At 47.4% G+C, this 27,624-nt stretch overlaps 1 protein-coding gene across 2 annotated transcripts in view; it reads right to left on the bottom strand.

The window, feature by feature from the left end:
- The window catches only part of LOC126248350 (uncharacterized), a 247,259-nt gene that overhangs the window by 218,574 nt on the left and 1,061 nt on the right, over positions 1 to 27,624 (bottom strand). For both annotated transcript variants that reach the window (XM_049949260.1, XM_049949261.1), the window contains exons 2-3: positions 27,235 to 27,416; positions 27,089 to 27,140 (exon numbers count right to left, since the gene is read on the bottom strand). In XM_049949260.1, the coding sequence (XP_049805217.1) occupies positions 27,089 to 27,140; positions 27,235 to 27,416 (234 nt within the window). The remainder of the gene's footprint in view (positions 1 to 27,088; positions 27,141 to 27,234; positions 27,417 to 27,624) is intronic.

Raw genomic sequence — 27,624 nt, 5'->3', positions numbered from 1 at the left:
TTGAGACTGCATAAGAGGGACAGACATGCAGATGTGTAAATGAAACACTAATAGTCTAGTTTCGAACAGACAAGGAACAAGTACAAATGGAGGAGGGTGGTTCGATCTGCTCCCCAGGAAGTACCACTGAGGACACGTAGGACACTGACAGACCTCACACAGTGGGACACCGAATAAGACATGTGGGAGGACGAAGAAAGTTTCCTATTGAGCATGAGTCCCAGAAATTTCGTAGTATCAACCAACAGAAGAGCAACAGGCTCAAGATATAAAGACAGTGGAAGAAACCAATTGCGCCACAAGATATTGATACAAATGGTTTTGTCAGTGGAAAAATGAAAGAACTGCAATAGATGGCAAAATCGTCAACGCAAAGGGAGCCAGAGGTGCCCAGTGGGAGACAGGCCATTATAGGGTTAATGGCAATAGCAAAAAGGATGACAGTATGGAACCCCGAGGCACACCATTTTCCTGGATAAACATGTTTGACAAGGCAGAACCTACACGTACCTTGAAAACTCAGTCTTTTAAAAATTCCTGAAGGAAATGGGGCATGGAGCCATGGAAGCCCCAAGTGTCCAGAGTACAGAGGATGCCAGTCCTCCAGCAGGTGACTTAGGCTTTCTCCAAATCGAAAAACACAGCCACAATCTGGGATTTCTACAGGAAACCATTCATAAAATGGGTGGACAAAGTGACGAGATGGTCAACTGTGGAACAGTGCACTCAAAGTATCCACTGTGCAGTGGGTAGTAAATTGAGAGACTTGAGCCACCATACCAGCCAAGCATGTATCATACCTTCCATCACCTCGCAAACACAGCTGGTGAGAGAAATGGAGTGGCAGCTAAAAGGATGGTATTTTTCCTTACCAGTCTTAGGTATGAGTATGAGAGTATCTTCATGCAAGTGTCTGGGAAACAAGCCCTCTACAAAGCTGTGGATGTATGTACGAAGGAGAAAGTGCTTGCCAGCAACAGAATGTTGCTGCAACATCTGAATGTGAACATCGTCTGCCACTGGGGTGAAGTATCGAGATGAACTGTGAGCATTGTTTTGTTTTGTTTTAGGGTGCAAAAACAACTAGGATCATATGCACCCATGTCAAAACTGTGTAAGACAAAGACAAGTTGAAAATGACTACACGTCAATCCCAACAGACTGAAGAGAAGACAGGTAAAAGCAGGGATGCTGAGAAAGGTCTATAAAATACACCTTAGAGAAACGGAGGTCCAGAACTAAAACTGAAATGGCCTTCACCATATTGCTATGATGGATAAAAAGTAAAATGCAGTCAACAACCTATGTCTCCTTTGCTAAAATGGCCAATAACTCATACGGCAAACCCAAGTGGGAACGTTAACAGTTAAAAAAAAAATGGGCATTCCATCAGGAAATGGTGGACAGTTGAAAGTTGGGCGCAATGTGTAGAAAGTGGTGGGGGAGTGCCACTTAACAAATGGGGATGGCTAGAAAGAGCCCAATATGCAACCTAGCTAATATGACCACTTCACAGCGGGAGGGCCGAGAGGAGGTTGTCCAAGCTGCCAGGAGCTTATTACCATGAAGGGATGGCCAGTGGCAATGCCAAACTGACACCACCTGCTGACAGACTACAACACAGAGATCATCGGAGGGAATATAAGAACTAGTGGGCTGTGGTATGAAGACTGCAGCCTTGGCAGCAGCATCAGTGGACTTGTTTCCTGTCAGACCGACATGACCAGGAACCTACATAAACAGCACAGTGGCTCTATCAAGAGTAAGCAAGTGACAACTTTCCCAGACCCATTGCACTAATGGATGGGCAGTGTAGAGCGCACATAGACTTTGAAGGGCGCTGAGAGAGTGTGAGCAGACGACACAATTTAAAAGCCTGTGTTGCTGGATGTACTCTGTGGCCTGATACAGAGTGAAGAGCTCTGCTGTAAATACAGAGCAGTATGCAGGACGCTGATACTGAAAAACATCGGTGCCAATGACAAAAGCACACCCAACATCACGGTTAGTCCAAAAGCCATCAGTGTACACAAAGGTACAGTCACAAAGGTCGTGAAACTGAAGGCGACGGAGTGAGGCTGGAGTAGTGTCCTTAGGAAGCAAATGAAGGCCAAGCCACACAAAGCCAAGGTGGTGAAGGGTTTGCACCCACCGGGAAAGTTGCAGGTAGTGTGAAGTTAAGCCACCAGAGCAAGTGCCGAAAGCAGACTCCAGGAGGTTACAGAGAAGAGGAATGCACCCCTTACTGGCGATCAAAGGAGTCATCGAAGAAGGGGGCATAGGATGGGTTGCCACACGTGGCAGGCAAACGGCATGCATACCTGCTGAGGAGAAAGTTACAGCAGTAGGACAGCGGTAGTTCAGCAGCTTCTGCATACAGAAGCAACTGGGCTAGTGTAAAAGATGCCAGTGGCAAAACAGATGCCACAATTGTGGATAATATTGAGACAGCATAAGACAGCGGACCTCCAGAGGCATAAAGCACCCATAGTCTAGTTTTGAACAGACAAGGGACCGATACAAATGGAGGAGGGTGGTTCGATCTGCATCCCAGCAAGTACCATTGAGGACACGTAGGATATTGAGGGACCGCATATAGCGGGCAGCCAGGTAAGACATGTGAGGACCAACATACTTTCCTATCAAGTATGAGCCTCAGGAATTCTGTAATTTCAATGAACAGAAGAGCAACAGGCCCATGATGTAAATAAGGTGGGAGAAAAGAAATGCACCGCCAGAAATTCATACAAATGGTTTTGTCAGTGGAGAAACGAAAGCCACTTTCAGTGCTCCATGAGTAAAGACGATCAAGACACTGAAGACGCCGCTCAGTGAGATAGGTCTGTGGAGAACTGCAATAGATGGCAAAATCATTGACAAAAAGTGACCGGAGATGCCTGGCAGGAGACAAGCCATTATAGGGTTAATGGCAATAGCAAAGAGGACAACATGCAGGACGGAATCCTGAGGCTCACCGTTTTCCTGAATTTTTTTGTCATCAGTCTACTGACTGGTTTGATGCGGCCCGCCACAAATTCCTTTCCTGTGCTAACCTCTTCATCTCAGAGTAGCACTTGCAACCTACGTCCTCAATTATTTGCTTGACGTATTCCAACCTCTGTCTTCCTCTACAGTTTTTGCCCTCTACAGCTCCCTCTAGTACCATGGAAGTCATTCCCTCATGTCTTAGCAGATGTCCTATCATCCTGTCCCTTCTCTTTATCAGTGTTTTCCACATATTCCTTTCCTCTCCGATTCTGCGTAGAACCTCCTCATTCCTTACCTTATCGGTCCACCTAATTTTCAACATTCGTCTATAGCACCACATCTCAAATGCTTCAATTCTCTTCTGTTCCGGTTTTCCCACAGTCCATGTTTCACTACCATACAATGCTGTACTCCAGACGTACATCCTCAGAAATTTCTTCCTCAAATTAAGGCCAGTATTTGATATTAGTAGTCTTCTCTTGGCCAGAAATGCCTTTTTTGCCATAGCGAGTCTGCTTTTGATGTCCTCCTTGCTCTGTCTGTCATTGGTTATTTTACTGCCTACGTAGCAGAATTCCTTAACTTCATTGACTTCGTGACCATCAATCGTGATGTTAAGTTTCTCGCTGTTCTCATTTCTACTACTTCTCATTACTTTCATCTTTCTCCGATTTACTCTCAAACCATACTATGTACTCATTAGACTGTTCATTCCATTCAGCAGATCATTTAATTCCTCTTCACTTTCACTTAGGATAGCAATGTCATCAGCGAATCGTATCATTGATATCCTTTCACCTTGTATTTTAATTCCACTCCTGAACCTTTCTTTTATTTCCATCATTGCTTCCTCGATGTACAGATTGAAGAGTAGGGGCAAAAGGCTACAGCCTTGTCTTACACCCTTCTTAATACGAGCACTTCGTTCTTGATCGTCCTCTCTTATTATTCCCTCTTGGTTGTTGTAAATATTGTATATGACCCGTCTCTCCCTATAGCTTACCCCTACTTTTTTCAGAATCTCGAACAGCTTGCACCATTTTATATTGTCGAACGCTTTTTCCAGGTCAACAAATCCTATGAAAGTGTCTTGATTTTTCTTTAGCCTTGCTTCCATTATTAGCCGAAACATCAGAATTGCCTCTCTCGTCCCTTTACTTTTCCTAAAGCCAAACTGATAGTCACCTAGCACATTCTCAATTTTCTTTTCCATTCTTCTGTATATTATTCTTGTAAGCAGCTTCGATGCATGAGCTGTTAAGCTGATTGTGCAATAATTCTCGCACTTGTCAGCTCTTGCCGTCTTCGGAATTGTGTGGATGATGCTTTTCCGAAAGTCGGATGGTATGTCGCCAGACTCATATATTCTACACACTAACATGAATAGTCGTTTTGTTGCCACTTCCCCCAATGATTTTAGAAATTCTGATGCAATGTTATCTATCCCTTCAGCCTTATTTGACCGTAAGTCCTCCAAAGCTCTTTTAAATTCCGATTCTAATACTGGGTCCCCTATCTCTTCTAAATCGACTCCTGTTTCTTCTTCTATCACATCAGACAAATCTTCACCCTCATAGAGGCTTTCAATGTATTCTTTCCACCTATCTGCTCTCTCCTCTGCATTTAACAGTGGAATTCCCGTTGCACTCTTAATGTTACTACCGTTGCTTTTAATGTCACCAAAGGTTGTTTTGACTTTCCTGTATGCTGAGTCTGTCCTTCCGACAATCATATCTTTTTCGATGTCTTCACATTTTTCCTGCAGCCATTTCGTCTTAGCTTCCCTGTACTCCCTATTTATTTCATTCCTCAGCGACTTGTATTTCTGTATTCCTGATTTTCCCGGAACATGTTTGTACTTCCTCCTTTCATCAATCAACTGAAGTATTTCTTCTGTTACCCATGGTTTCTTCGCAGCTACCTTCTTTGTACCTATGTTTTCCTTCCCAACTTCTGTGATGGCCCTTTTTAGAGATGTCCATTCCTCTTCAACTGTACTGCCTACTGCGCTATTCCTTATTGCTGTATCTATAGTGTTAGAGAACTTCAAACGTATCTCGTCATTCCTTAGTACTTCCGTATCCCACTTCTTTGCGTATTGATTCTTCCTGACTAATGTCTTGAACTTCAGCCTACTCTTCATCACTACTATATTGTGATCTGAGTCTATATCTGCTCCTGGGTACGCCTTACAATCCAGTATCTGATTTCGGAATCTCTGTCTGACCATGATGTAATCAAATTGAAATCTTCCCGTATCTCCCGGCCTTTTCCAAGTATACCTCCTCCTCTTGTGATTCTTGAACAGGGTATTCGCTATTACTAGCTGAAACTTGTTACAGAACTCAATTAGTCTTTCTCCTCTTTCATTCTTTGTCCCAAGCCCATATTCTCCTGTAACCTTTTCTTCTACTCCTTCCCCTACAACTGCATTCCAGTCGCCCATGACTATTAGATTTTCGTCCCCCTTTACATACTGCATTATCCTTTCAATATCCTCATACACTTTCTCTATCTGTTCATCTTCAGCTTGCGACGTCGGCATGTATACCTGAACTATCGTTGTCGGTGTTGGTCTGCTGTCGATTCTGATTAGAACAACCCGGTCACTGACCTGTTCACAGTAACACACCCTCTGCCCTCCCTTCCTATTCATAACGAATCCTACACCTGTTATACCATTTTCTGCTGCTGTTGATATTACCCGATACTCATCTGACCAGAAATCCTTGTTTTCTTTCCACTTCACTTCACTGACCCCTACTATATCTAGATTGAGCCTTTGCATTTCTCTTTTCAGATTTTCTAGTTTCCCTGCCACGTTCAAGCTTCTGACATTCCACACCCCGACTCTTAGAACGTTATCCTTTCATTGATTATTCAATCTTTTTCTCATGGTAACCTCCCCCTTGGCAGTCCCCTCCCAGAGATCCGAATGGGGGACTATTCCGGAATCTTTTGCCAATGGAGAGTTCATCATGACACTTCTTCAATTACAGGCCACATGTCCTGTGGATACACGTTACGTGTCTTTAATGCAGTGGTTTCCATTGCCTTCTGCATCCTCATGTCGTCGATCATTGCTGATTCTTCCGCCTTTGGGGAAATTTCCCACCCCTAGGACAAGAGAGTGCCCTGAACCTCTATCCGCTCCTCCGCCCTCTTTGACAAGGCCGTTGGCAGAATGACGCTGACTTCTTATGCCGGCAGTCTTCGGCCGCCAATGCTGATTATTTATCAAAATTTAGGCAGTGGCGGGGTTCGAACCCGGGACCGAAGACGTTTTGATTATGAATCAAAGACGCTACCCCTAGACCACGGGTAGGACTTTTTCCTGGATAAAGGTGCCCAAAAAGGCAGAACCCACACAGACCTTGAAAACTGGGTCTCCTCAAGAAAAGAGGCAGGCAGCCACGAAAGCCCCCATGTGTAGAGTACAGAGGATACCAGTTCTGCAGCAGGTTGGTTGGTTGGTTTAAAAGAGAGAGGAAGGGACCAAATTACGAGGTCATCAGTCCCTTGTTCTGAAGGAAACAATGCTACAAGGGTGAGAATAAGAGAATGAGACTTACAACACAAAACAGAATGAAAGGAGAAACCACAACAACAACAACTGAAGGGCAACAAACACTTAAATGGACAAAAGGGCACAAGAAAACCACAAAGACTCAAGAAACAGGTAGAAGAGGTTAAAACAAGAAAGCAGGTTACCATGGCTGGCTGACCATGAGAATAAAAACGAAAAGCCAGCCACTCTGCAACACATTAAAACCTCCACCCTGAAAGCACTAGGGTGGAGAATACACAGTGACAAAGGACTTGTGCTAAAACTTAAGAGCAAATGATAAAACTCACCTGTAAAACTGTAGCTGCTGATGAGGCATTGTCGCCCACCACCGAAGGTAGGGTGCTGGGAAAGTTAAAAGTCTGCCGTAGAGCGGCTAAAGGTGGGCAGTCCAGCAACAGATGGACAACCGTCATTCGTGAGTCACAGCAACACTGAGGTGGGTCCCCGTGATGGAGAAGGTAACCATGTGTCAGCCATGTATGGCCAATGCGTAGCCGACAGAACCACAGAGTCCCTGCAAGAGGCGCACTTGGAGGTCTTCCACACATTCGTAGTTTCCTTAATGGCACGCAGTTTGTTGTGCATATTGAGGTTACGCCATTCCGTCTCCGAAAGCCACGAAACCTTACGGCGTAATACTGAACGCAGGCCAGTTTCAGAGAAACCGATCTCCATAAGCGGTTTCCGCGTAGCCTGTTTCGCCAGCCTGGCGGCAAGTTCGTTGCCTGGGATTTCGACATGACCTGGGTCCAGACAAACACCACTGAATTACTGGACCGTTCCAGGGCATAGTTGGACTCCTGGATGGTCACTACCAAAGGATGCCGAGGGTAGCACTGGTCGATAGCTTGTAGGCTGCTCAAGGAGTCAGTACACAGGAGATATGACTAGCCTGGGCTTGAGCGGATGTGCTCAAGAATACAAGATATCGCCACCAGCTCTGCAGTGAAAACACTAAACCATCTCATAAGGAGTGCTGTTCTACATGTCCTCAATAAACATAGGCAAAGCCAACATGACCATCAGCCATCGAGCCGTCAGTGTAAACCACTTCACGGCCACAGTATATGTTGAGGATTGAGAGGAAGTGACAGCGGAGAGTCGCAGGGTTAACCAAGTCCTTGGGGCCATGTGAAAGGTCCAGATGAAGCCGCAGCCTAGGTGTACATCATGGAGGTGTTTGTGAATGAACCTCAAGTATAGGTGGTAAAGGCAAGGACTCCAGTTCGGAGAGAATGGATCGCAGACGAACTGCAATTTCTAGCCCTGACCTTGACTGCCGATGAGGGAGATGAACTGCTGTGGGCAGGAAAAGGAGATGGTAATTCAGATGCGCAGGAGAACTACAAATGTGTGCAAGGTAACTGGTAATTCAGATGCGCAGGAGAGCTACAAATGTGTGCAAGGTAACTGGAGAGGAACTGCGCACACCTAACCTGCAATAGAGGGACTCTGACCTCCACCAAGACGCTGGTCACCAGACTCGTCCTAAAAGCTCCTGTCACTAGGCAAATGCCACAGAGTTGCACTGGGTCGATAAACTCAACACTGAGGGTGTCACTGAACCATAAACCGGACTCCCATAGTCAAGGCGGGATTGAAGAAGGGCTTTGTAGAGTTGCAGCAGCGTAGAGCGATCTGCACCCCAGTTGGCGTTTCTCAGGCAGCAAAGGGTATTGAGGTGCTGCCAGCACTTCCACTTAAGTTGACGAAGGTGAGGAAGCCAAGTCAATCGGGTGTCGAAAACCAGTCCTAAGAATCAATATGTCTCCACTACGATGAGTGGATCATCATCAAGTTAAAGTTCTAGTTCCAGATGAACGGTACAATGCCAACAGAACTGCATAACACATGACTTTGTGGCCCAAAACTGGAAACCATGGGCTAGACCCCATGACTGTGCCTTGTGGATGGCTCCCTGAGCTGCTGCTAGACCATTAATGGCCCCTAAAATTACAGATACACTCAATACGGAGCCCTGCAGGACCCCATTTTCCAGGATATGAGGGGCACTATGGGAGGCACCAACTTGGACACGGCAAGTACGAAGTTACAGGAAATTGTGGGTAAAAATGGGGAGCAGGCCTTGGAGACCACACTCGTATAATGTGGCAAGGATATGATGTCGCCAGGTCGTGTCATACACTTTTTGTAAATCAAAAAAGACTGCAACCAGGTGTTGGCATCTGGAAAAGGCTGTTCGGATGGCAGACTCTAGGGACACAAGATTATCAGTGGTAGTGCGACCCTGGTGGAAGCCACCCTGACGTGGAAGTAGTAGGCCATGTGACTCCAGGACCCAACCTAACCGCCGACACACCACATGTTCCAACAGCTTACAAAGAACGTTGGTGAGGCTGATGGGCCGATAGCTATCCAATTCAAGCAGGGGATTAAGCAATGGGATGATGGTGCTCTCCCGCCATTGCGATGGAAAGACGCCGTCACACCAGATCTGGTTGAAGATGTAGTCAGATGAGAGATGTTTAATCATCTGATTGTGGATCCGATCCGGCCCAGGAGCTGTGTTGGGGCAATGTGCAAGGGCACTGAGTGGCTCCCACTCTGTAAATGAGGCGTTATAGGGTTCACTGTGGCGTGTAGCGAATGAGAGGACTTTCCTTTCCATCCACAGTTTGAGGGTGCGAAAGGCTGGGGGGGGGGGGGGGGGTGGTTCTCCGACGCAGAGGCTCGAGCGTAGTGCTTAGCAATCGCATTTGCCTCGGTAGATAACACGCCACTGATGTTAATGCCAGGGACACCTGTTGGGGTCTGGTATCCAAAAAGGCGTCTAATCTTCGTCCACACTTGGAAAGGTGACGTAGGGCACCCAATGGCCGAGACGTATCTCTCCCAACACTCCTCTTTCCGTTTTTTGATAAGCTGGCGAATGCGGGCATGGACCCGCTTAAAGGCTATGAGGAGCTCCAGGTAAGGGTGTCACTTATGCTGCTGTAGAGCTCGCTAGGGGCACCATAAAGAGCGAGGGATCGTGTTTTCCACCGCAGTAACAATGGTTGTAGTCATCTGCTCAACCATCACATCGATGTTACCGTGTGCGGGCGAGTCAACGGTAACTGCAGAGGTGAAAGTTTCCTAGCCTGCCTTGTTTAAATCCCATATGGACAAGTGTCCATGGGCTTGATGCTGGGGCAGTGACAGGAAGATGGGGAAGAGGTCACTACCACACAGGTCATCATGTGTTCTCCAATGCATAGATGGGAGAAGTCCTGGGCTGCAAATGAATAAATCAATGACCAAGTAACTACCACGAGCCACACTAAAATGTGTGGCGGCCCCAATATTTAAGAGGCAGAGGTCGAACTGAGACAGTAAAGTTTCGACATCTCTGCCTCGGCCAGTAAGCACAGTGCCACCCCACAAGGTGTTATGGGCATTAACATCTCCCAAAAGTAGAAAAGGTTTAGGGAGTTCATCAATCAGTGCAGCTTATACATTTAGGGGTACTGCACCATCTGGAGGAAGATATACAATGCAGACAGTTATTTCCTGCGTCATCCTTAGTCTGACAGCCACAGCTTCAAGAGGGGTTTGAAGGAGCACAGTTTCACTACAGACTGAGTTTAGGACATAGACGCAAACTCCATCTGACACTCGATTATAGTCGCAACGGTTCCTGTAGTATCCCTTATAGACGAGGGCAGGGATCAGCATTGCCAAGAACCAGGTTTCCTGGAGAGCAATGCAGAAAGCAGGTGTAAAGCTTACCAGCTGCCGCAGCTCAGCCAGGCGGTGGAAAAAACCAACGCAATTCCACTGGAGAATGATGTCATCGTGAGACTGGGAAGGCATGGAACATTCAATTAAGCAGCTTATGCCTCAGGGTCACCTGCTGCCACCAACTTATTGACTGAGCAGTCGATATCCATTGTGTCTGAGGGTCTGGTGAGAACTAGATCCTCAGCAGATGCCACAATCTCCACCTTATCCATAGACACAGAGCTTGTAGGTAGCGGTGGTGTGGGTGCCACAGCAATTTCCTTGGTCTTAGGGGTCTTCTTTTCAGAATTTTCTCACTGCTCCTTGGATTTCTCTGGCTGGGAGGGCTTCACTGATTCACTCTCCGGGACTGAAGATGATCGTGAAGCCCTACAACCAGCTGCTTCTGGGGACTTCAGTGACTGGCGGGCGTCATCTTTCCCATTAGCAGATACCTGGGAAGGGAGTGACCCAAGGGACCCCTTCCTGGCGAGAGGAGACGAAGTAGACTTACGCTTCCCCAGCTGAGAAGTGGGGACTGGTGTCCCTGATTGTTGGGGGGGGGGGGGGGGGGGGCGGCAGTGCTCCCGAGATAGTGCAGAAGCAACAGGGGAGAAGTGTGCCCCCACCATCAAGGGGGCAGGTGTAGCCGTCTGGCTCTGAGAGCTGACTGGAATACGCGTAACTGATGGTGCTACAACTATCCTCGTAGTGGCGCCATATGAAGTGGTAATAGCCTAAGGAAGGATGTAGGCGCTCATTTTCTCTTAGCCTCAGTGTAGGTCAGTTGGTCCAGGGTCTTGTATTCCACGATTTTCCTCTCTTTCTGTAAAATCCTGCAGTCTGGTGAGCAAGGCGAATGATGCTCTCTGCAGTTGACACAGATCAGAAGCAGGGCACATGGATTATTGGGATGTGATGGACGTCCACAATCTCAACATGTGAAACGAAATACTGAAGGAAGACATATGGCCGAACTTCCAGCACTTAGAGCATCACATCGGGGGAGGGATATATGGCTTGACATCACAGTGGTAGACCATCAGCTTGACCTTCTCGGGTAAGGTGCCATCCTTGAAGGCCAAGATGAAGGCACCGGTGGCAACCTGATTATCCCTTGGACGTAGATGGACGCGCCGCACGAAATGAACACATCACCGCTCTAAACTGGCATGCAGCTCATCGTCAGACTGCAAAAGGTCCCTGTTGAAGATAATACCCAGGACCATAGTTAAGCTCTAATGTGGTGTGATGGTAACTGAAACATCCCCAACTTGCTACAAGTGAGTAATGCCTGTGACTGTGCAGAGGGTGCTGTTTTTATCAAGACTGACCCAGATCGCATTTTGGGCAAGCCCTCCACCTCCCCAAACTTGTCCTCTAAATGCTCTACAAAAAACTGTGGCTTCATCGAAACAAAGGAGTCCCCATCAGTTCTCGTACATACAAGGTGCCGGAGTGAATAAGGTTCGCTGCCATCCTTAGCCTGGCATTCTCCCCATGGTGTGGCCAGGGAGGGGAATCGTTTAGGGTCATACTTTCTTGCATTGTACTGAGACTTGAAATGCTTAGAGACTGCTGGTGTTTAATCACCAGCAAGTGAAGACATGGTACACTTCATTGTGCGTCATCCACCCTGATGCCACCCACTCTGACCACGGGCCCTCCCCACGGGCACCACCCAGCCTCAACAAGTGCCACCGGGCAGGATGGCCATTGCCGCGAGTCCCGATGCCCCACGGAGATGGGCATCTACTCCATGGCATATGTGGGGAGTTAACGGCGCAGGCATCAGCAGAGTGATCCCTGCGTTGTCAGGGGGCTACAAACAACAGGGTACATGGCAGCCCTACCACAATGGACTGGCTACCATGCTAGATATGAGGTGCAAAGATTTCCATGGTCTTCATCGGTGCAGAAAACGACACTGCATAGTGGGTGGAGGAAAATGCAACCAGGAAGGTGTCCTCGCTCAAGAGATGGAGGATGAACGGGACTGCACTGCCATGAACGGGACTGCACTGCCATGACAAGAAAGTGGGCTAAAGATCTCAATGCATGATGGATACAATGAACCATGTAAGGCGCCCTTTCCCAATTGGCTCGCTCTTCGGAAAAATTTTGAAAAATTGTGGTCAAACCCTACAGGGGACCATCACATAAAGGCCGAAAGGTGTGAGACTCGTTTTAGTCACCTCTTACGACAGACAGGAATACCTCAAGCCTATTCTAACCCCCGGGCCCGCAGGGGGCCTGCAGCAGGTGTAGTAGGCCTTCTCCAAATTGAAAAACACAGCCACAGTCTGGGATTTCCACAGAAAACCATTCATGACATGGGTGGACAAAGTGACAAGAAGGTCAACTGCAGAACAGCACACTAAGTCCACACTGTGCAGTGGTTTGTAAATTGTGAGACTCGAGCCACAATACCAGCCGTGCATGAATCATACATTCCATCACCTTGCAAACACATCGTATGAGAGAGATGGGATGGTTGCGAGAACAATGGTGTTTGTCCTTACCGGACTCAGTTATAGGTACAGTACTGGTTTCAAGCCAGCATCTGGGAAACGTGCTCCGCTCAGATGTGGTTGTGCGTATTAAGCAGAAAGTGCTTGCCTGCAAGAGAATGTGCTGCAACATCTGAATGTTAACAGTGCTGACCCTCGGTGGGGGATCAGGACAAACTGAGAGCATGATCTAGCTCACCCATTGTACAAGTGGCATTGTAGCACTCAAGATTCTGAGAACAGAAGGATTGGTTGGTTGGTTTGTGGGATTAAAGGGACCAGACTGCTACGGTCATCGGTCCCTTTTTCCAAATACTAAAAACACCCACAGAGAAGAAAAACGATTAACAGAAGAGAGCACAGACGACACAGAACAAGAGAAACTTAGACAAAGACCAGACAAGATGAACTAAAATCACACAGAGTGTGACGGTGGTTGGCCGACCATAGAAACAAAAAAGGAAAAGCCAACCACCGAGAAACACATCAAAAACTCAGACTAAAATCGTAGACCAAAGGCCAGAATCAACACAAAAGGACATAACAAACACTCAGATTAAACGATAAAAACCCCCTGCCCGAATAAAACGCAAAACTAAGTCCACCATGGCAGAGTCATCTATTAAAAGGGCAGAGAGCGTGTCAGGCAGCCTGAGCACAGATAAAAGTGGACAGTCCAACAAAATGTGGACCACTGTCACTGCCGAGCCTCAGCAACAGAGAGGGGGTCCTCACGGCACAATAAGTGGCCGTGGGTCATCCGTGTGTGCCCAATACGCAGTCGGCAGAGGACGACAGACTCCTTGCGAGAGACTCGCAAGGAGGAGTGCCACACAGTCGTTGTCTCCTTGACGGCACAGAGTTTGTTAGGGGTGGTCAGACCGCGCCATTCAGCATCCCAAAGCGAGATAACTTTGCAGCGTAAGACTGCCCTCAAATCAGTCTCCGGAAGGCCAATTTCTAGAGTGGGTTCACTGGTGGCCTGTTTGGCCAGGCGGTCAACACGTTCATTGCCCGGGATACCGACATGACAGGGGGTCCAAACAAAGACCACAGAGCGGCCGCAACTGGCAAGAGTATGCAGGGACTCATGGTTAGCCATCACCAGACGAGAACGAGGAAAACACTGGTCGAGAGCTCGTAAACCGCTCAGGGAATCGCTACAGATAACTAAGGACTCACCTGAGCAGTAGCGGATATACTCTAGGGCACGAAAGATGGCGACCAGCTCAGCAGTGTAAACGCTGCAGCCATCCGGCAAGGAACGTTGTTCGGAATGGTCCCCTAGAGTTAGCGCATAACCGACACTACCAGCAACCATCGAACCGTCAGTGTATACAACTCCACAGCCCTGATATGTGGCCAGGATGGAATAAAAGCGGCGGCAGAAGGCCTCTGGAGGGACTGAGTCCTTCGGGCCCTGTGCCAAGTCGAGCCAAAGGCAAGGGCGAGGAACACACCATGGGGGTGTACGCAAAGTGGCCCGGAAAGGAGGTGGAACAGTGAAAACCCTAAGCCCGGAGAGAAGCTCTTTGATGCGGACTGCGATCGTACAGCCTGACCGGGGCCGACGTTCTGGCAGATGGACGACCGATTGCAGGAACAGGAGACGATAGTTTGGATGCCCGGGCAAGCTAAAAACATGGGCAGCATAAGCGGCCAGCAAACGTTGGTGCTGTAACCGCAGTGGAGGGACACCTGCCTCCACGAGTATGCTGTCCACAGGGCTGATTCGGAAAGCACCAGTGGCAAGGCGTATCCCGCTGTGGAGGATTGGGTCCAGCACCCGCAACGCAGATGGGGATGCTGAGCCATAAGCCAGGCTCCCATAATCCAGACGAGACTGGATTAACGTCTGGTAGAGCCGTAACAGGGTAGATCGGTCGGTGCCCCAGCGGGTGTGGCTCAAGCATCTCAGAGCATTTAGATGCCGCCAACATGCCTGTTTACGCTGCCAAATATGAGGCAGCCAAGTCAGCCGGGCATCAAAAACGACACCCAAAGACCTGTGGGTCTCCACCACAGCAAGGAGTTCGTCGGCAAGATAAAGCCGCGGCTCATGATGGACCGTTCGGCGCCAGCAGAAATGCATAACGCGGGTCTTGGCAGCCGAAAACTGAATACCATGCGCTACAGCCCAAGACTGCACCTTGTGGACAGCGCCCTGTAGCCGACGTTCAACAGCTGCAATGCCAGTAGAGCTGTAGTAAAGGCAGAAGTCGTCAGCATACAGGGAAGCGGAGACAGAATTTCCCACCGCTGCAGCGAGGCCGTTTATTGAAATTAAAAACAGGCAGACACTGAGGACAGATCCCTGTGGTACCCCGTTCTCCTGGACTCGGGAGGAACTATGAGAGGCCGCGACTTGCACGCGGAAGGTACGATACGACAGAAAATTTTGGATAAAGATCAGCAGAGGGCCCCGAAGACCCCATCCATGAAGCATAGAAAGTATGTGATGACTCCATGTCGTATCGTACGCCTTCCGCATGTCGAAAAAGACAGCGACCAGGTGCTCACGGCGGGCAAAGGCAGTACGGATGGCCCACTCCAGACTCACCAGATTGTCGGTGGTGGAGCGGCCTTTACGGAACCCACCCTGAGATGGAGCCAGAAGGCCCCGAGACTCAAGTTCCCAATTCAAGAGCCGGCTCACCATCCGTTCGAGAAGCTTGCAAAGAACGTTGGTGAGGCTAATGGGGCAGTAGCTGTCCACCTCCAAAGGGCTCTTGCCCGGTTTCAAAACGGGGATGACAATACTTTCCCGCCATTGCGACGGAAACTCACCCTCGACCCAGAGACGGTTGTAAAGGTCGAGGAGGCGTCACTTGCAGTCCACTGAAAGGTGTTTCAGCATCTGACAGTGAATGCGGTTTGGCCCAGGAGCGGTATCAGGACAAGCGGCAAGGGCGCTGTGAAATTCCCACTCACTCAATGGAGCATTGTAGGATTCAGAATGGTGGGTGCGAAAAGAAAGGCTCTGACGTTCCATCTGCTCTTTAATGGAGCGGAAGGCCAGTGGGTAATTGGAAGAAGCAGAACTAAGAGCAAAGTGCTCTGCTAAGCTGTTGGCAATTTCGTCGGAGTCTGTACAAACTGCTCCATTCAGTGAGAGCGCATGGACGCTGACAGGGGTCCGATAGCCATAGAGGCGTCGGATCTTGGCCCAGACCTGGGATGGAGAGACATGGAGGCCAATGGTGGACACATACCGCTCTCAGCACTCCTGCTTGCTTTGGCGGATAAGGCGGCGGGCCCAAGCACGCAGCCGTTTGAAGGTGATGAGGTGTTCAATGCAGGGATGTCGCTTGTGATGCTGTAGCGCCCGCCGGCGATCTTTAATCGCCTCAGCGATCTCAGGCGACCACCAAGGCACAGTCCGCCGCCCAGGGGACCCAGAAGAACTGGGAATGGCAGATTCTGCGGCAGTAACGATGCTGGTGGTGACTGAATGAACCACCGCACCAATGTCGTCACTAGAGAGAGGTGCAATAGCGGCAATGGAGGAGAACAAGTCCCAGTCAGCCTTATTCATAGCCCATCTGCTGGGGCGCCCTGAACAGTGACGCCGTGGCAGTGACAGAAAGATTGGAAAATGGTCACTATCACACAGGTCGTCATGCACACTCCACTGGACAGACAGTAAGAGTCTAGGGCTACAGATCCATAGGTCAATGGTGGAGTATGTGCCATGCACCACACTGAAGCGTGTGGAGGCACCATCATTTAAAATCGAGAGATCGAGCTGCGCCAATAAATGCTCAACGGTGGCACCTCGACCTGTTGCCACTGACCCACCCCACAGAGGGTTATGGGCGTTGAAGTCGCCCAGTAACAAGAAAGGTGGCGGCAATTGACTATTAGCGCAGCCAGGACATGCTGCGCGACATCACCATCCGGTGGAAGGTAAAGACAGCAGACAGTAACAGCCTGTGGTGTCCACACCCGAACAGTGACAGCCTCTAAAGCTGTATGTAGAGGGACAGACTTGCTGTGAAGAGAGTTAAGGACATATATGCAGACGACACCAGACACCCTTTCATAAGCTGCCAGGTTCTTATAATAACCCCGATAGCCACGGAGGGCGGGGGTTCGCATTGCTGGAAACCAAGTTTCCTGAAGTGCAATGCAGAAGAAAGGGTGAAGGCTGATAAGTTGGCGGAGCTCAGCTAGATGGTGGAAGAAACAACTGCAGTTCCACTGGAGGATGGTATTTTCCATGTCTGAGAAAGGCGTGACGGGACTGGGAAGGCAGATTACGCCGCTGGGTCACCTGCTGCCTCTGATTGAGCACCTGTGCTAGTGCTTTCCATGGCATCTGAGGGACCGGCGAGATCAAAGTCCTCAGCGGACGCCAGAATCTCCACCTCGTCCTCAGACGCAGAGCTTGTAGGAAGCGGTGGAATGGGTGCCACCGCAATGTCGTTAGCCTTGGGGACTTTCTTCTTCTTCTGTTTCTCTTGCTGTGCCTTCGGTGGTTCAGGCTTGGAGGGCTTCACTGGGTCAGTCTCAGGGACGGACGATGACCGTGAGGCCCTACAACCAGGGACTCATGGTTGTTTCAGCCACTTGCGGGTGTCCGCTTTTCCACTGGTCGGAACTTACGAAGGTAGGTCCCCAAGGGACCCCTTCCTGGTGAGAGTAGCCGTAGAAGTCTTACTCTTCCCCAGCTGGGAAGGGGGAACTGATGTCCCCAATGGTTGGGGGGGTGTTGCTCCTGAAGAAGATGGAGTAGGAGCAACAGGGAGTGAAGTACCCCCCACAACCAAGGGGGCCGGTGGATTCTGACAGATCTTAGAGCCAACGATAAGTGACGATGGGAGAACCGTTGTTGCAGCAGCGGCGTAGTTCGACGTCATTGCCACAGGATGGAGCCGCTCATACTTCCGTTTAGCCTTGGTGTAGGTCAGGCAGTCCAGGGTCTTATATTCCATTATCTTTCATTCCTTCTGGATTATCCTACAGTCCGGCGAGCAGGGAGATATCCTACAGTCCGGCGAGCAGGGAGAATGGTGTTCTCCGCAGTTAACACAGATGGGAAACGGAGCACATGGAGTATTGGGATGCGAAGGACGTCCATAATCTCAACATGTGATGCCGGAAGTACAGCGAGATGACATGTGCCCGAACTTTCAGCATTTAAAACACCGCATCGGAGGAGGGATATATGGCTTCACATCACAGTGGTAAACCATCACCTTGACCTTTTCGGGTAAAACATCACCTTCGAAGGCCAAGATGAAGGCACCGGTGGCTACCTGATTATCCCTCGGACCCCGATGGATGCGCCAGACGAAGTGAACACCTCGTCGTTCTAGATTGGCGCGTAGTTCATCGTCGGACTGCAGAAGAAGATCGCTGTGGAATATAATACCCTGGACCATGTTTAAACTCTTATGCGGAGTGATGGTGACGGAAACATCCCCCAAACTGTCGCAAGTGAGCAACCTTCGTGACTGGGCAGAGGATGCTGTTTTGATGAGAACTGACCCAGAGCGCATTTTGGACAAGCCCTCCACCTCCCCGAACTTGTCCTCTAAATGCTCCACAAAAAACTGGGGCTTGGTCGACATAAATGATTCCCCATCTACTCGCGTACACACGAGGTACTGGGGTGAATAATCTCCACTGCCTTCTTTGGACAAACTTTCCTCCCATGGAGTGGCCAGGGAGGGAAATGATCTCTGATCAAATTTCTTTCCATTGAGGTTAGACCTCGATCGCTTAGAGACTGCTGGTGGAGGCCCACCAGCGAGAGATGATGTACCACGCTTCATTGCGGGTCATCCGCCCTGATGCCACCCACTCCGACCAGGGGCTCTCCCCACGGGCGGCACCCAGCCGCAGCAAAGACCACCTGGCAGGATGGCCTTTGCCGGGAGTCCCGATGCCCCAAAGGGCTAGGCATCTACTCCTCGGCATACATGGGGAGGTAGCAGCTCAGGCATCAGCAGTGCGATCCCTGTGTAGTCAGGGGGCTACCACCAAGAGGGTACATGACGACCCCACCACAACGGACTGGCTACCGTGCTGGATGTTGGGTGTCGAAATATCCATGTACATCACGAGGGCAAAGATGGAAGTACACAATGGAGGGAAGGTATGCTATCCAGAACACACTGCAGCGGATGTGGCCAGAAGCTCGATGTAAGTCCAACTCCATGAAAATATCAGGTGTGCCAGATCTTAGGACAAGATGGATTTAAGATGCACCACGTAAGGTGTCCTTCCCCAAATGGTACGCACTAACGGAAAATTTGGAAAGGTAGTGGTCAAACCCCTTAGGGGACCATCACATTAAAGGCCGAAACAGATGAGACTCCTTTTAGTCGCCTCTTACGACAGGCAGGAATACTGCGGGCCTATTCTAACCCCCGAACCAGCAGGGGGTAACAGAAGGATATTGCCGGAGCCGCCTCTGCTTGTTTCCGATGGAGGAAGCCAGGGTGATAGTGGGAAGTGCTCAAAATTTCTGCAGCATGGAGACCCAGGGTGTTGGAGATAGCAACAGGGTCCACAATGACATCACCTGCTACCACTGGGCTGGAAATTGGGGAATGTATCTTGGTCCCAGAGAGCCGTCGGAGGTTGGCCCACACGAGAGAGGAGGGAGGGGAACTGTTAAAAGAACTGGTGAATAAAATCCAGCTAGCTGTTTTGCTATCGCAAACACACACATCTGTTTATAATGAATGCAGTTTTCCATCGTAGGATGGCGGCCGAAAACATGATGAGCACATCTCTGTGCGCAAATTGCATCACAGCATGCCTCAGTTCACCAAGGGACCAGGACACGGCGTGGTAAAGAAGTGCGAGGAATGGGACATTCTGCAGCAGTAAGGGTAACATTTGTAAGATATCCTACCTGCTCATCACAACTGGGGAAATCCCATTCATCAAAGGCCACCACGGAGGAGTAAAGCTGCCAGTCGGCCTTAGTAAGCTGTCATTTGGGTGTGCACGCAGGTGGGATAGAAGTCAGCAAATGGATAGTACACGGGAAATGGTCACTCTAGTAGGTGTCAGAATGGACCACTCGAGACGATGGGCAAGCTGGGCAGTGCAGAAGATTAGGTCCAAACAGGAAAAGGTGTGCGAGGAGTCGGAATGGAATGTGGGTGCTCCTGTGTTAAGGCAGAAGAGGTTAAGATGATTGAGGTCAGCCCAGAGGGTACTTCTCTGACATGTTCTGGGAGAACCCCAAAGGGGATGGTGCGTGTTAAAGTCACCGAGCAGCAGAAATGGGTGAGGTAGCTGCCCAGTAAGATGGAGGAAGTCTGCGCTGGTGACGGAGGGATATAAAGAGTACAAAGAGAGAAAGTCAGGTGAGGAAGGAAAAGGCGAACTGCAACAGCTTGAAGACAGGTAGTCAGGGAGTCAGGGACTATGAACGTCATCTCGTACGAGCAGCACGACTTCCCCATGAGATGGAATGCCGACCTCAGGGGGAAGGTCAAAATGGACCGGAAAGAAATGCGAAAGCTCAAAGCAGTCGTGAGGATGCAATTGTGTTTCTTGAAGGCAGAGTACAAGGGGACATTGCAATTCTAAAAGCAGCCATAAATCCTCTTAGTTGGATCAAAGGCCATGAACGTTCCATTAGCGTAGTCATAATGAGTAAAAAATGAAGGGTGTGTCACCTCAGTGGCTGCCGTGCACCAGCCTGAGAAGACTCGCTGCTACAAGACACAGAGGCAGTAGGATCCTGCTCCATAAGGTCCACAGAAGCACTGGCTTTCTCGTGCTGTCCATCTGCGGAGACCAAAGCAGAGAAATGGTTGGTCGTGCCCACCGACAACACAGAGGCCAGCCGGCTGAAAGTATCACACGGTGACACCGTCAAAGAGGATCTTCGAGTCGCAGGAGGAGAAGACCATTTGCCTTTGTTGGACATCTTCGAAACTTTCTGGTTGATAGAGAAAGACTCAGGCGAGGGACGTAGGAAGTCTTCACGAGAGTACTCCTTCTGTCCTTTCCAGCCTGCCGGTTGTATAGCTGGTGACTTCACCCCTTGAGGTAAGAGTTTGATGGTTTGCTGCATAGCGGTGATGCTACCTTGATACTGGGCAATTTCACAACCTGAAAACTGAATCTGATGCTGCATGTCTGTGTGACCATGCCTTTCATGGAGTGAGATGCAGCAAGAACAGTACTGTAAGTGCCAGATGGTAGAACGCAGGGTTTCTGACTAGCCAATAACTTGCATGCAAGCAGGTAATGAACTTTTTGTTTTACCCAGATTTCCTGGACCGCCCGCTCATTGAGATACACAGGGCAAACTCTAGAGAAGGCAGCAAGGTTGCCATTGCATTTGATACAGTGGCGAGGAGAAGGTGGACAGCTGCCCTCGTGAGCATCCCTACCACAGGTTACACATTTGGCTGGGTATCGACAGTACTCTAGAGTGTAGTTGTAACAATGACACTGGCAGCAGCACATCGAGTTCGGAATATACAGTCGTACTGGTAACTTCATAGCCTGCTTTGATTTAGGATGGAAGCACCAATCCGTTGAAAGTGAGAAAAAGAGTTCATGTGGGCACCGAGGATGCATCTACTATTTTCATCACCTGACAGACTGTATTGACACTCTGATCAGAGAGGTACATTTGGATTTCTGCATCAGTGAAACTATTGAGCAGCCTAATGTAAATAACACTATGGGACAAATTCAGCATTCAGTGGGCCTTTACAAGAACAGGAGAGCTGTGGAGGTGGGAAGCTGCAAGCAGTTGTGCTTGAAAATGCACAGCAGGATTTCACAGGGCTAGCAGTTGTATCAATGCCTTTCTGAATAATAAACCGAGTCATCGTAGCGAAGAACTGCCTGTCTTCAGTACATGAAACCACAAGGAACTGCGGTGCAGCTGGGAGGGTCTTTGAATTATTAGCCTCATTCCATTTCATTTCATAGACGTTGACTGTGAAGATGGTTATTGGCTCATTGTGAGAAAATCTCCCAAGATTGCCAGTGCCTCAGATGGCGCACTCCTTCCAATTGGGGATCTCCCTCAGGAGGGGCCACAAACGCCTTAGGTGATTGTTCACACCTCAGGTTACACATCCCTAACACCTGGGAAGGTTGGGAACCCATTAGGCATTGGGAAAAGTGGTGTTCCTTCTCGCCATTCCCACAGCTGTATTCCACCACCCACTGAAACTACACAATATCCTTTCCCATCCCCACATAACCCCTGCTCCCCACCCCTTGCCTCATGGTTCACATTCCTGTAAGAGACCCATATGCAAGACCTGTCCCATATATCCTCCGTCCCTGGTACGAATTTCGATAGCCTCTCTGACGACGCTGTCCCAGTATTTAGATGTCTGTGCCATGACCCTGGTATGTTGGTAGTCCACATTGTGATTTTCGGGCAAACGATGCTCTGCGACCACCGACTTGTTGGGGTACCCAGATCGGGTGTGCCTCTGATGTTCTCGGCAACGATCTTCAATGGTGCGCACTGTCTGTCCAATATAAGTCTTCCCACATTGACACGGAATCTGGTATATGCCAGCCTTCCGCAAACCGATATCGTCTTTGACACCTCCCAATAATGCTCGTGTTTTATTTGGTGGGCAAAAGACAGTTCCTACTCAGTGTTTCCTCAATATTCGTCCTATTTTCCCCAATAGTGTGCCAGTATACGGTATATAGGCAGTGGCTATCTCTTTCTCCGTGCCTTCTTCTGTCTCCACATGCTGTACCGTAGAGGTGGGGCAGAGAGCGCATCTGATGCCATTCCGAGTACTTGTTTTTCTGGAATACAGTTTTGAGCTGTTCCAGCTCTTGGGACAGACTCTGCATCAGATGTTGTGCGCCCTGTGCACCAGTGTTTTTAGCACCCCATTCCTCTGCGCAGGGAGGTGGCAGCTATCTGCATGCAAGTACAGGTCGGTGTGTGTTTTCTTCCTGTATACCCCGTGGCCCACGGTGCCATCCGCTCTTCTTTTGACCGTGACATCCTGGAATGGTAATCTTCCTTTTGCTTCGGTCTCCATGGTGAATTTGATGTTCGGACGAATGGAGTTCAGGTGTGTAAGAAGTCTAGGAGCTTGTCCCTTCCATGGGGCCAGATAACAAATGTGTCATCCACATAATGTAGAAAACAAAAAGGTTTCAATTTGGATGACGCCAAAGTTTCCTCCTTGAAGTACTCCATATAGAAATTCGCGACCACAGGTAAGAGTGGGCTCCCCATTGCGACTCCTCCTTTTTGTTGATAGTATTCTCCATTAAAGAGAAAATTCGTGGCGGTCAGAACATGCTTGAAAAGGTCTGTCATCTTCTCGTCAAATTTCTGTGCAATAAGCTCAACTGACTCTCAAAGAGGCATGCTGGTGAATAATGAAACAACATCAAAACTCACCAGGATATCTGAGTCTTTCAGCTTGAAGTTAATGAGACATTTTACGAAATCTTCTCTAGCTGGTTAAGCGCAGCTGCTTGTCATTTCATTCTGGTAGCCTCCAGATGAACATCTGGACATTTACCCCTTTTCTTTCTGGAAGCCTTTTCTTGGGGCTGGGGCTCATTCCGGCCAACTTCACCTTCGCCCTCCTCCTCCTTGTTATCCTAATCTCTATTTTCTAGTATTAATATAGTAAGAAAAACCATTAATCACATATTATATTAGACACAAAAATTTATTTAGATATATCCATAGGCAGAGAAGAGTGGGAGCAAGTTGAAAATGATTCAGGAAAAATTGAATACTTGTAAGACAATAGGGGCAGTGGCTCGAAAGCATATTCACATCAAATGTCCACATTTGAATACCTCACTTTGCCAAATACAAATCTTTGAACAACATAATTCTGTTGGCACTTGTATATACTAACTACAAGTTCTTGTACATGGATATAGGAACTAATGGGTGTGTTGGCAATGCCGGAGGGTTTGCCAAAACTAAGCCAAGGGAATGTCTTTTCGACAGATCTATTTTGAACTTTCTTGAAGGCAGTAAGTTAGGGGACACAAATACAACTCCAATGGTTGCACCGGAAGATGATGCTCTAAGCTACAACATTATGAAGTGGGAGCCTTTGTAGGGAGTCACGTAGGAAGCAAAGCTGTTTAATTACAGGTTGTCACAATGAACAAAACTAGTGGAAAGCACCTTCAGTATTTTTCTTACTTTTATACAGCTACCTTCAGAAAACGTTACTTCAATAACATTAGCTGCATACACACAGCACAACTTGTTAACTAAGAAGAGAAAATGTGTACACTCATCAGGAAACTGTCTACACTAGAAGAAAACTGTAGATACCTTGAGTCACAAAGCACCAACAACCTACAGGAAATGCAAACTATGGTTTGCCAACCTGTTTCTGGATGTGCAATACATGGGACAATGATTAGATGAGTTTAAAACATTTTCTAATGGTGCTGTGAAAGTGCCCTGGCAAGTAAATCACATTTTTTCAACAAATGCACCTACCACAAAATCAAAAGTGGTAGTTCCTCTCTCACTCCCACATACTGCATTGCTGACATTTGGCAGTTGGTTGGTCCCTAAATTTCGGAAGTGTGACTCAGCACACTGGCAACTGGTAAACAACCTGTGTACTGGGTCCACTTTTCTGTATCTGCAGTGAACAGAAACATGCAAAATATTTGTACATTATGTAAACATGACTGTGTGTGTGTGTGTGTGTGTGTGTGTGTGTGTGTGTGTGTGTGTGTGTGTGTGGTATCTTCCGAAGTACATCCTGCTGTATTTCACAACTAATGCTGTTTATATCTTTCATTTCTTCTCAGTCAGTTTTTATGTTTGGGATGTTTAACATCATAAAGCACTTCACCACCTTCATACATCTCAACTTAGTTGTTGAAACCAACAAGTGAACTTTGCAGCAGTCACATTTATGAACACATTAGATGTCCTACAGGTGCAGCAGTGCTAGCATTCTTATCAGTTACATTTCTCCTTGCAGTAAATAGATGAAAATCTGTGTCTTTGATCAAATCTAGAGCTACACACTAGAGTGGATCATATAAATTTGACAAAAGTCAAGCAATGAAAAATCCAGGATGGAATGCAACAATATTATGAGAGGAAAGTTGCCACTCACCATTTAGTGGAGATGCTGAATCACCGATAGGCATAACAAAAAAAATTTTCACACTTAAAGCTTTCGGACAAAGGCCTTTGTTAACAACACACACACACACACACACACACACACACACACACACACACACACACACACACACACACACACACTTGACGAAAGGCGATATTTGACAAAGTTTCCTATTACACTATGTCAAATATATTTGTACAATAAGATAATTTGTATCAGTTGCATCTACTATTTCTTGGTTTGTCACTTCAGGTGGGAAGATGCCTGTCGGTCTGAACAGTTGCAGACTTCTGAAATGATTGATTTAGCAGGTCATCAACATGACAATTGGTACCTGACTAGCATGTGTTACTGCCCAGTTATCACACAAGACAGAATAACAATAATTATTCAGAGGGCTGAATAAGTTCCAGTCAAAATTGTGCACTTTTTGACTGCTAGGGGATGACCAACTGCACATGTTACTATTGCTACATTTGGCCCAGGTGATTGATTGCAGGGAAATGTGTGTGATATGGTTATCTAATATCAGCAAAACTGTGTTGCAATTTGCTTGCTTCCTGAACAGCTCTACATACACTGGAAATGTATGTGTTCATGTACCCTTAATCAGCCCACATCCAGTTGGGGCATTTTTCATCAATATCGGATTCCATCTTTTCAGAGCAAATAAGAAAAATAATGGAAGATCTATGAAACTCTTACAGCATGCAACAGTCATATTCTTTATTTTGGTCAGCTGAAACATGTTTTGACACCTCTCTCTCCTCCAGGAGCAACATGTTTATGTGTATTCTTTGGAACTATTAGAAAACCAATTTCACCTGTATTATACATCCAGTTTGTTGGGAACTCATACTAGCTAAAGACTTCAATTGAAGTCTGAAAATAAAGAGCTTTCTGCTGATTATTGACACCTATGTTCTAGAAATAATGGTTATCCTGGTTGCTTTCAGGGATGGAATTTCTTTTCATGAACTCTTTTGTTCAACCTCAATCCATCCCACACAATTTTGTTTCCGGAGCGAACGCATGAAATTTTCAATTCCTTTCCACAAACTCAGACAAGGAAGCCTAGAGATTTTCAAAATCACAATGTAAATCTTAGAATCTAGGTCTCTGTAGTGTTTGACCATTTCTTCTTTTCCCTATGGCATTAGTACATGTTTGACACATCCCCGAGATGCGACATCTCAGTCAGTTTTCAATCCCTTGTGAATTGTTCCTTCATCACAACCAGGTGCTCAGTCAATTTCCCCTCTAAGACATGTCCTTTTCCTTCAAGAGTCATGCCTCTTATTAGTGCCTCTGTCCGTGGCTTCAGACCAAAATTCTCTCATTAGTAGTTCCTAAAGTGAGTGGGACCACTGTCCACCCTAACCTACAATTATACCCAAATTACCCCACATTCATAAGTCTTAATTTGCTAACATACTACTGGTGACTTTTCACTAATTTTATGAAAATTATGTCTAAAACACGTGTAATGTATATATTTCTTAGTTATATTACTATATTACAGTTGGTTTCTCAAGAGCACCTCCAACTACAATTGCGTACCTTCATTGCATTACTGAGAGAAACATCTATTTCAAAATGGCACTACCACTATGGCCGGCAAACTTAAATCACATTATAGACATCCGTGAAATGTAGAATATATATTTAATTCGATTATGTAGGAAGATTAGAGGAAGAATTATGAAAATACTCATTTACACCCACATACCCCGATCAACCCTATAGGCCTAGGTGAATTTTGAATGCAGACAGTGCGCAAACCTTGACAGAAGACAGCAGACTGTTCATTTCTGCCTGTGAGAAACAAGATGCACTAACTTAACCTCTACCACAGCCTTACTTTACACCATAATACATGGGCACTGTATGTAACAAATGTCCTGGGAGTGCTGTATATTCCTCATGGCAAAATGGGAAGATGCACATGAATAGAATAAAAGTAACCATGAAGGGAATTGTGTCAATTCAACTTTTATAAACAAACACCACTTCTATAGCACACCACTGGTACTGGTATTTACCTATGTAACAATACAAAATTAAAAAGTTACAAACACCTTAAAGGATCAACATCTCTAGACTATAGCAAAATGCTTCCACATAGCAATGTGAATCAGCAACATATATGAAAGAGAAAGCTAAATATGCTCAACCAAGCTTCCAACATTGGTTGTTTCCAGTGTGCAACTTACGTGTGAGGTACAGTTCGAAATACATGTCCTCCAGGAATGCAAAAGGCTCATCCTTTAGGGCATGCAAAAGAAGAAATAAAACAAAACTTAATGCAATGCAAAGTTAACTTAATTCATACACAATTTAATTTCTGCTGTGAACTTACCTTTGCTGATGCAATCAGTGCTTGTGCAATATTCACTAAACTAAGAGTTTTCCTGTGTCTCTTTAGCAAATACAAAACTTGTCTCCAAGTGACTTTGCGAAAAATAGGCAGCACACATTCTTCCACTTCATGAAACCTAAATCTTCTGCACAGTGTGGCAATATTTGCCTCAAGTGAAGCGCCTGCAAATCAAGCACTCAAGTTAACAATGACTCTGCTGGCACACTTTTAATAATCTCTAATAATTATCCATTTGACTAACAGTACTAGCCTTCACCTTTACAGACAACTACATTTTTAGGGAGGTATGTGACATAGCATAAACGAGTCATGGTAATTGGTTGGTCGATTCTGGGGAGGGGACCAAACAGTTAGGTCATTGGTCTCCAG

Source organism: Schistocerca nitens, chromosome 3, assembly GCF_023898315.1.
Source record: "Schistocerca nitens isolate TAMUIC-IGC-003100 chromosome 3, iqSchNite1.1, whole genome shotgun sequence".
Lineage (NCBI taxonomy): Eukaryota > Metazoa > Arthropoda > Insecta > Orthoptera > Acrididae > Schistocerca > Schistocerca nitens.
This window is presented reverse-complemented; position numbering and strand designations above follow the sequence as displayed.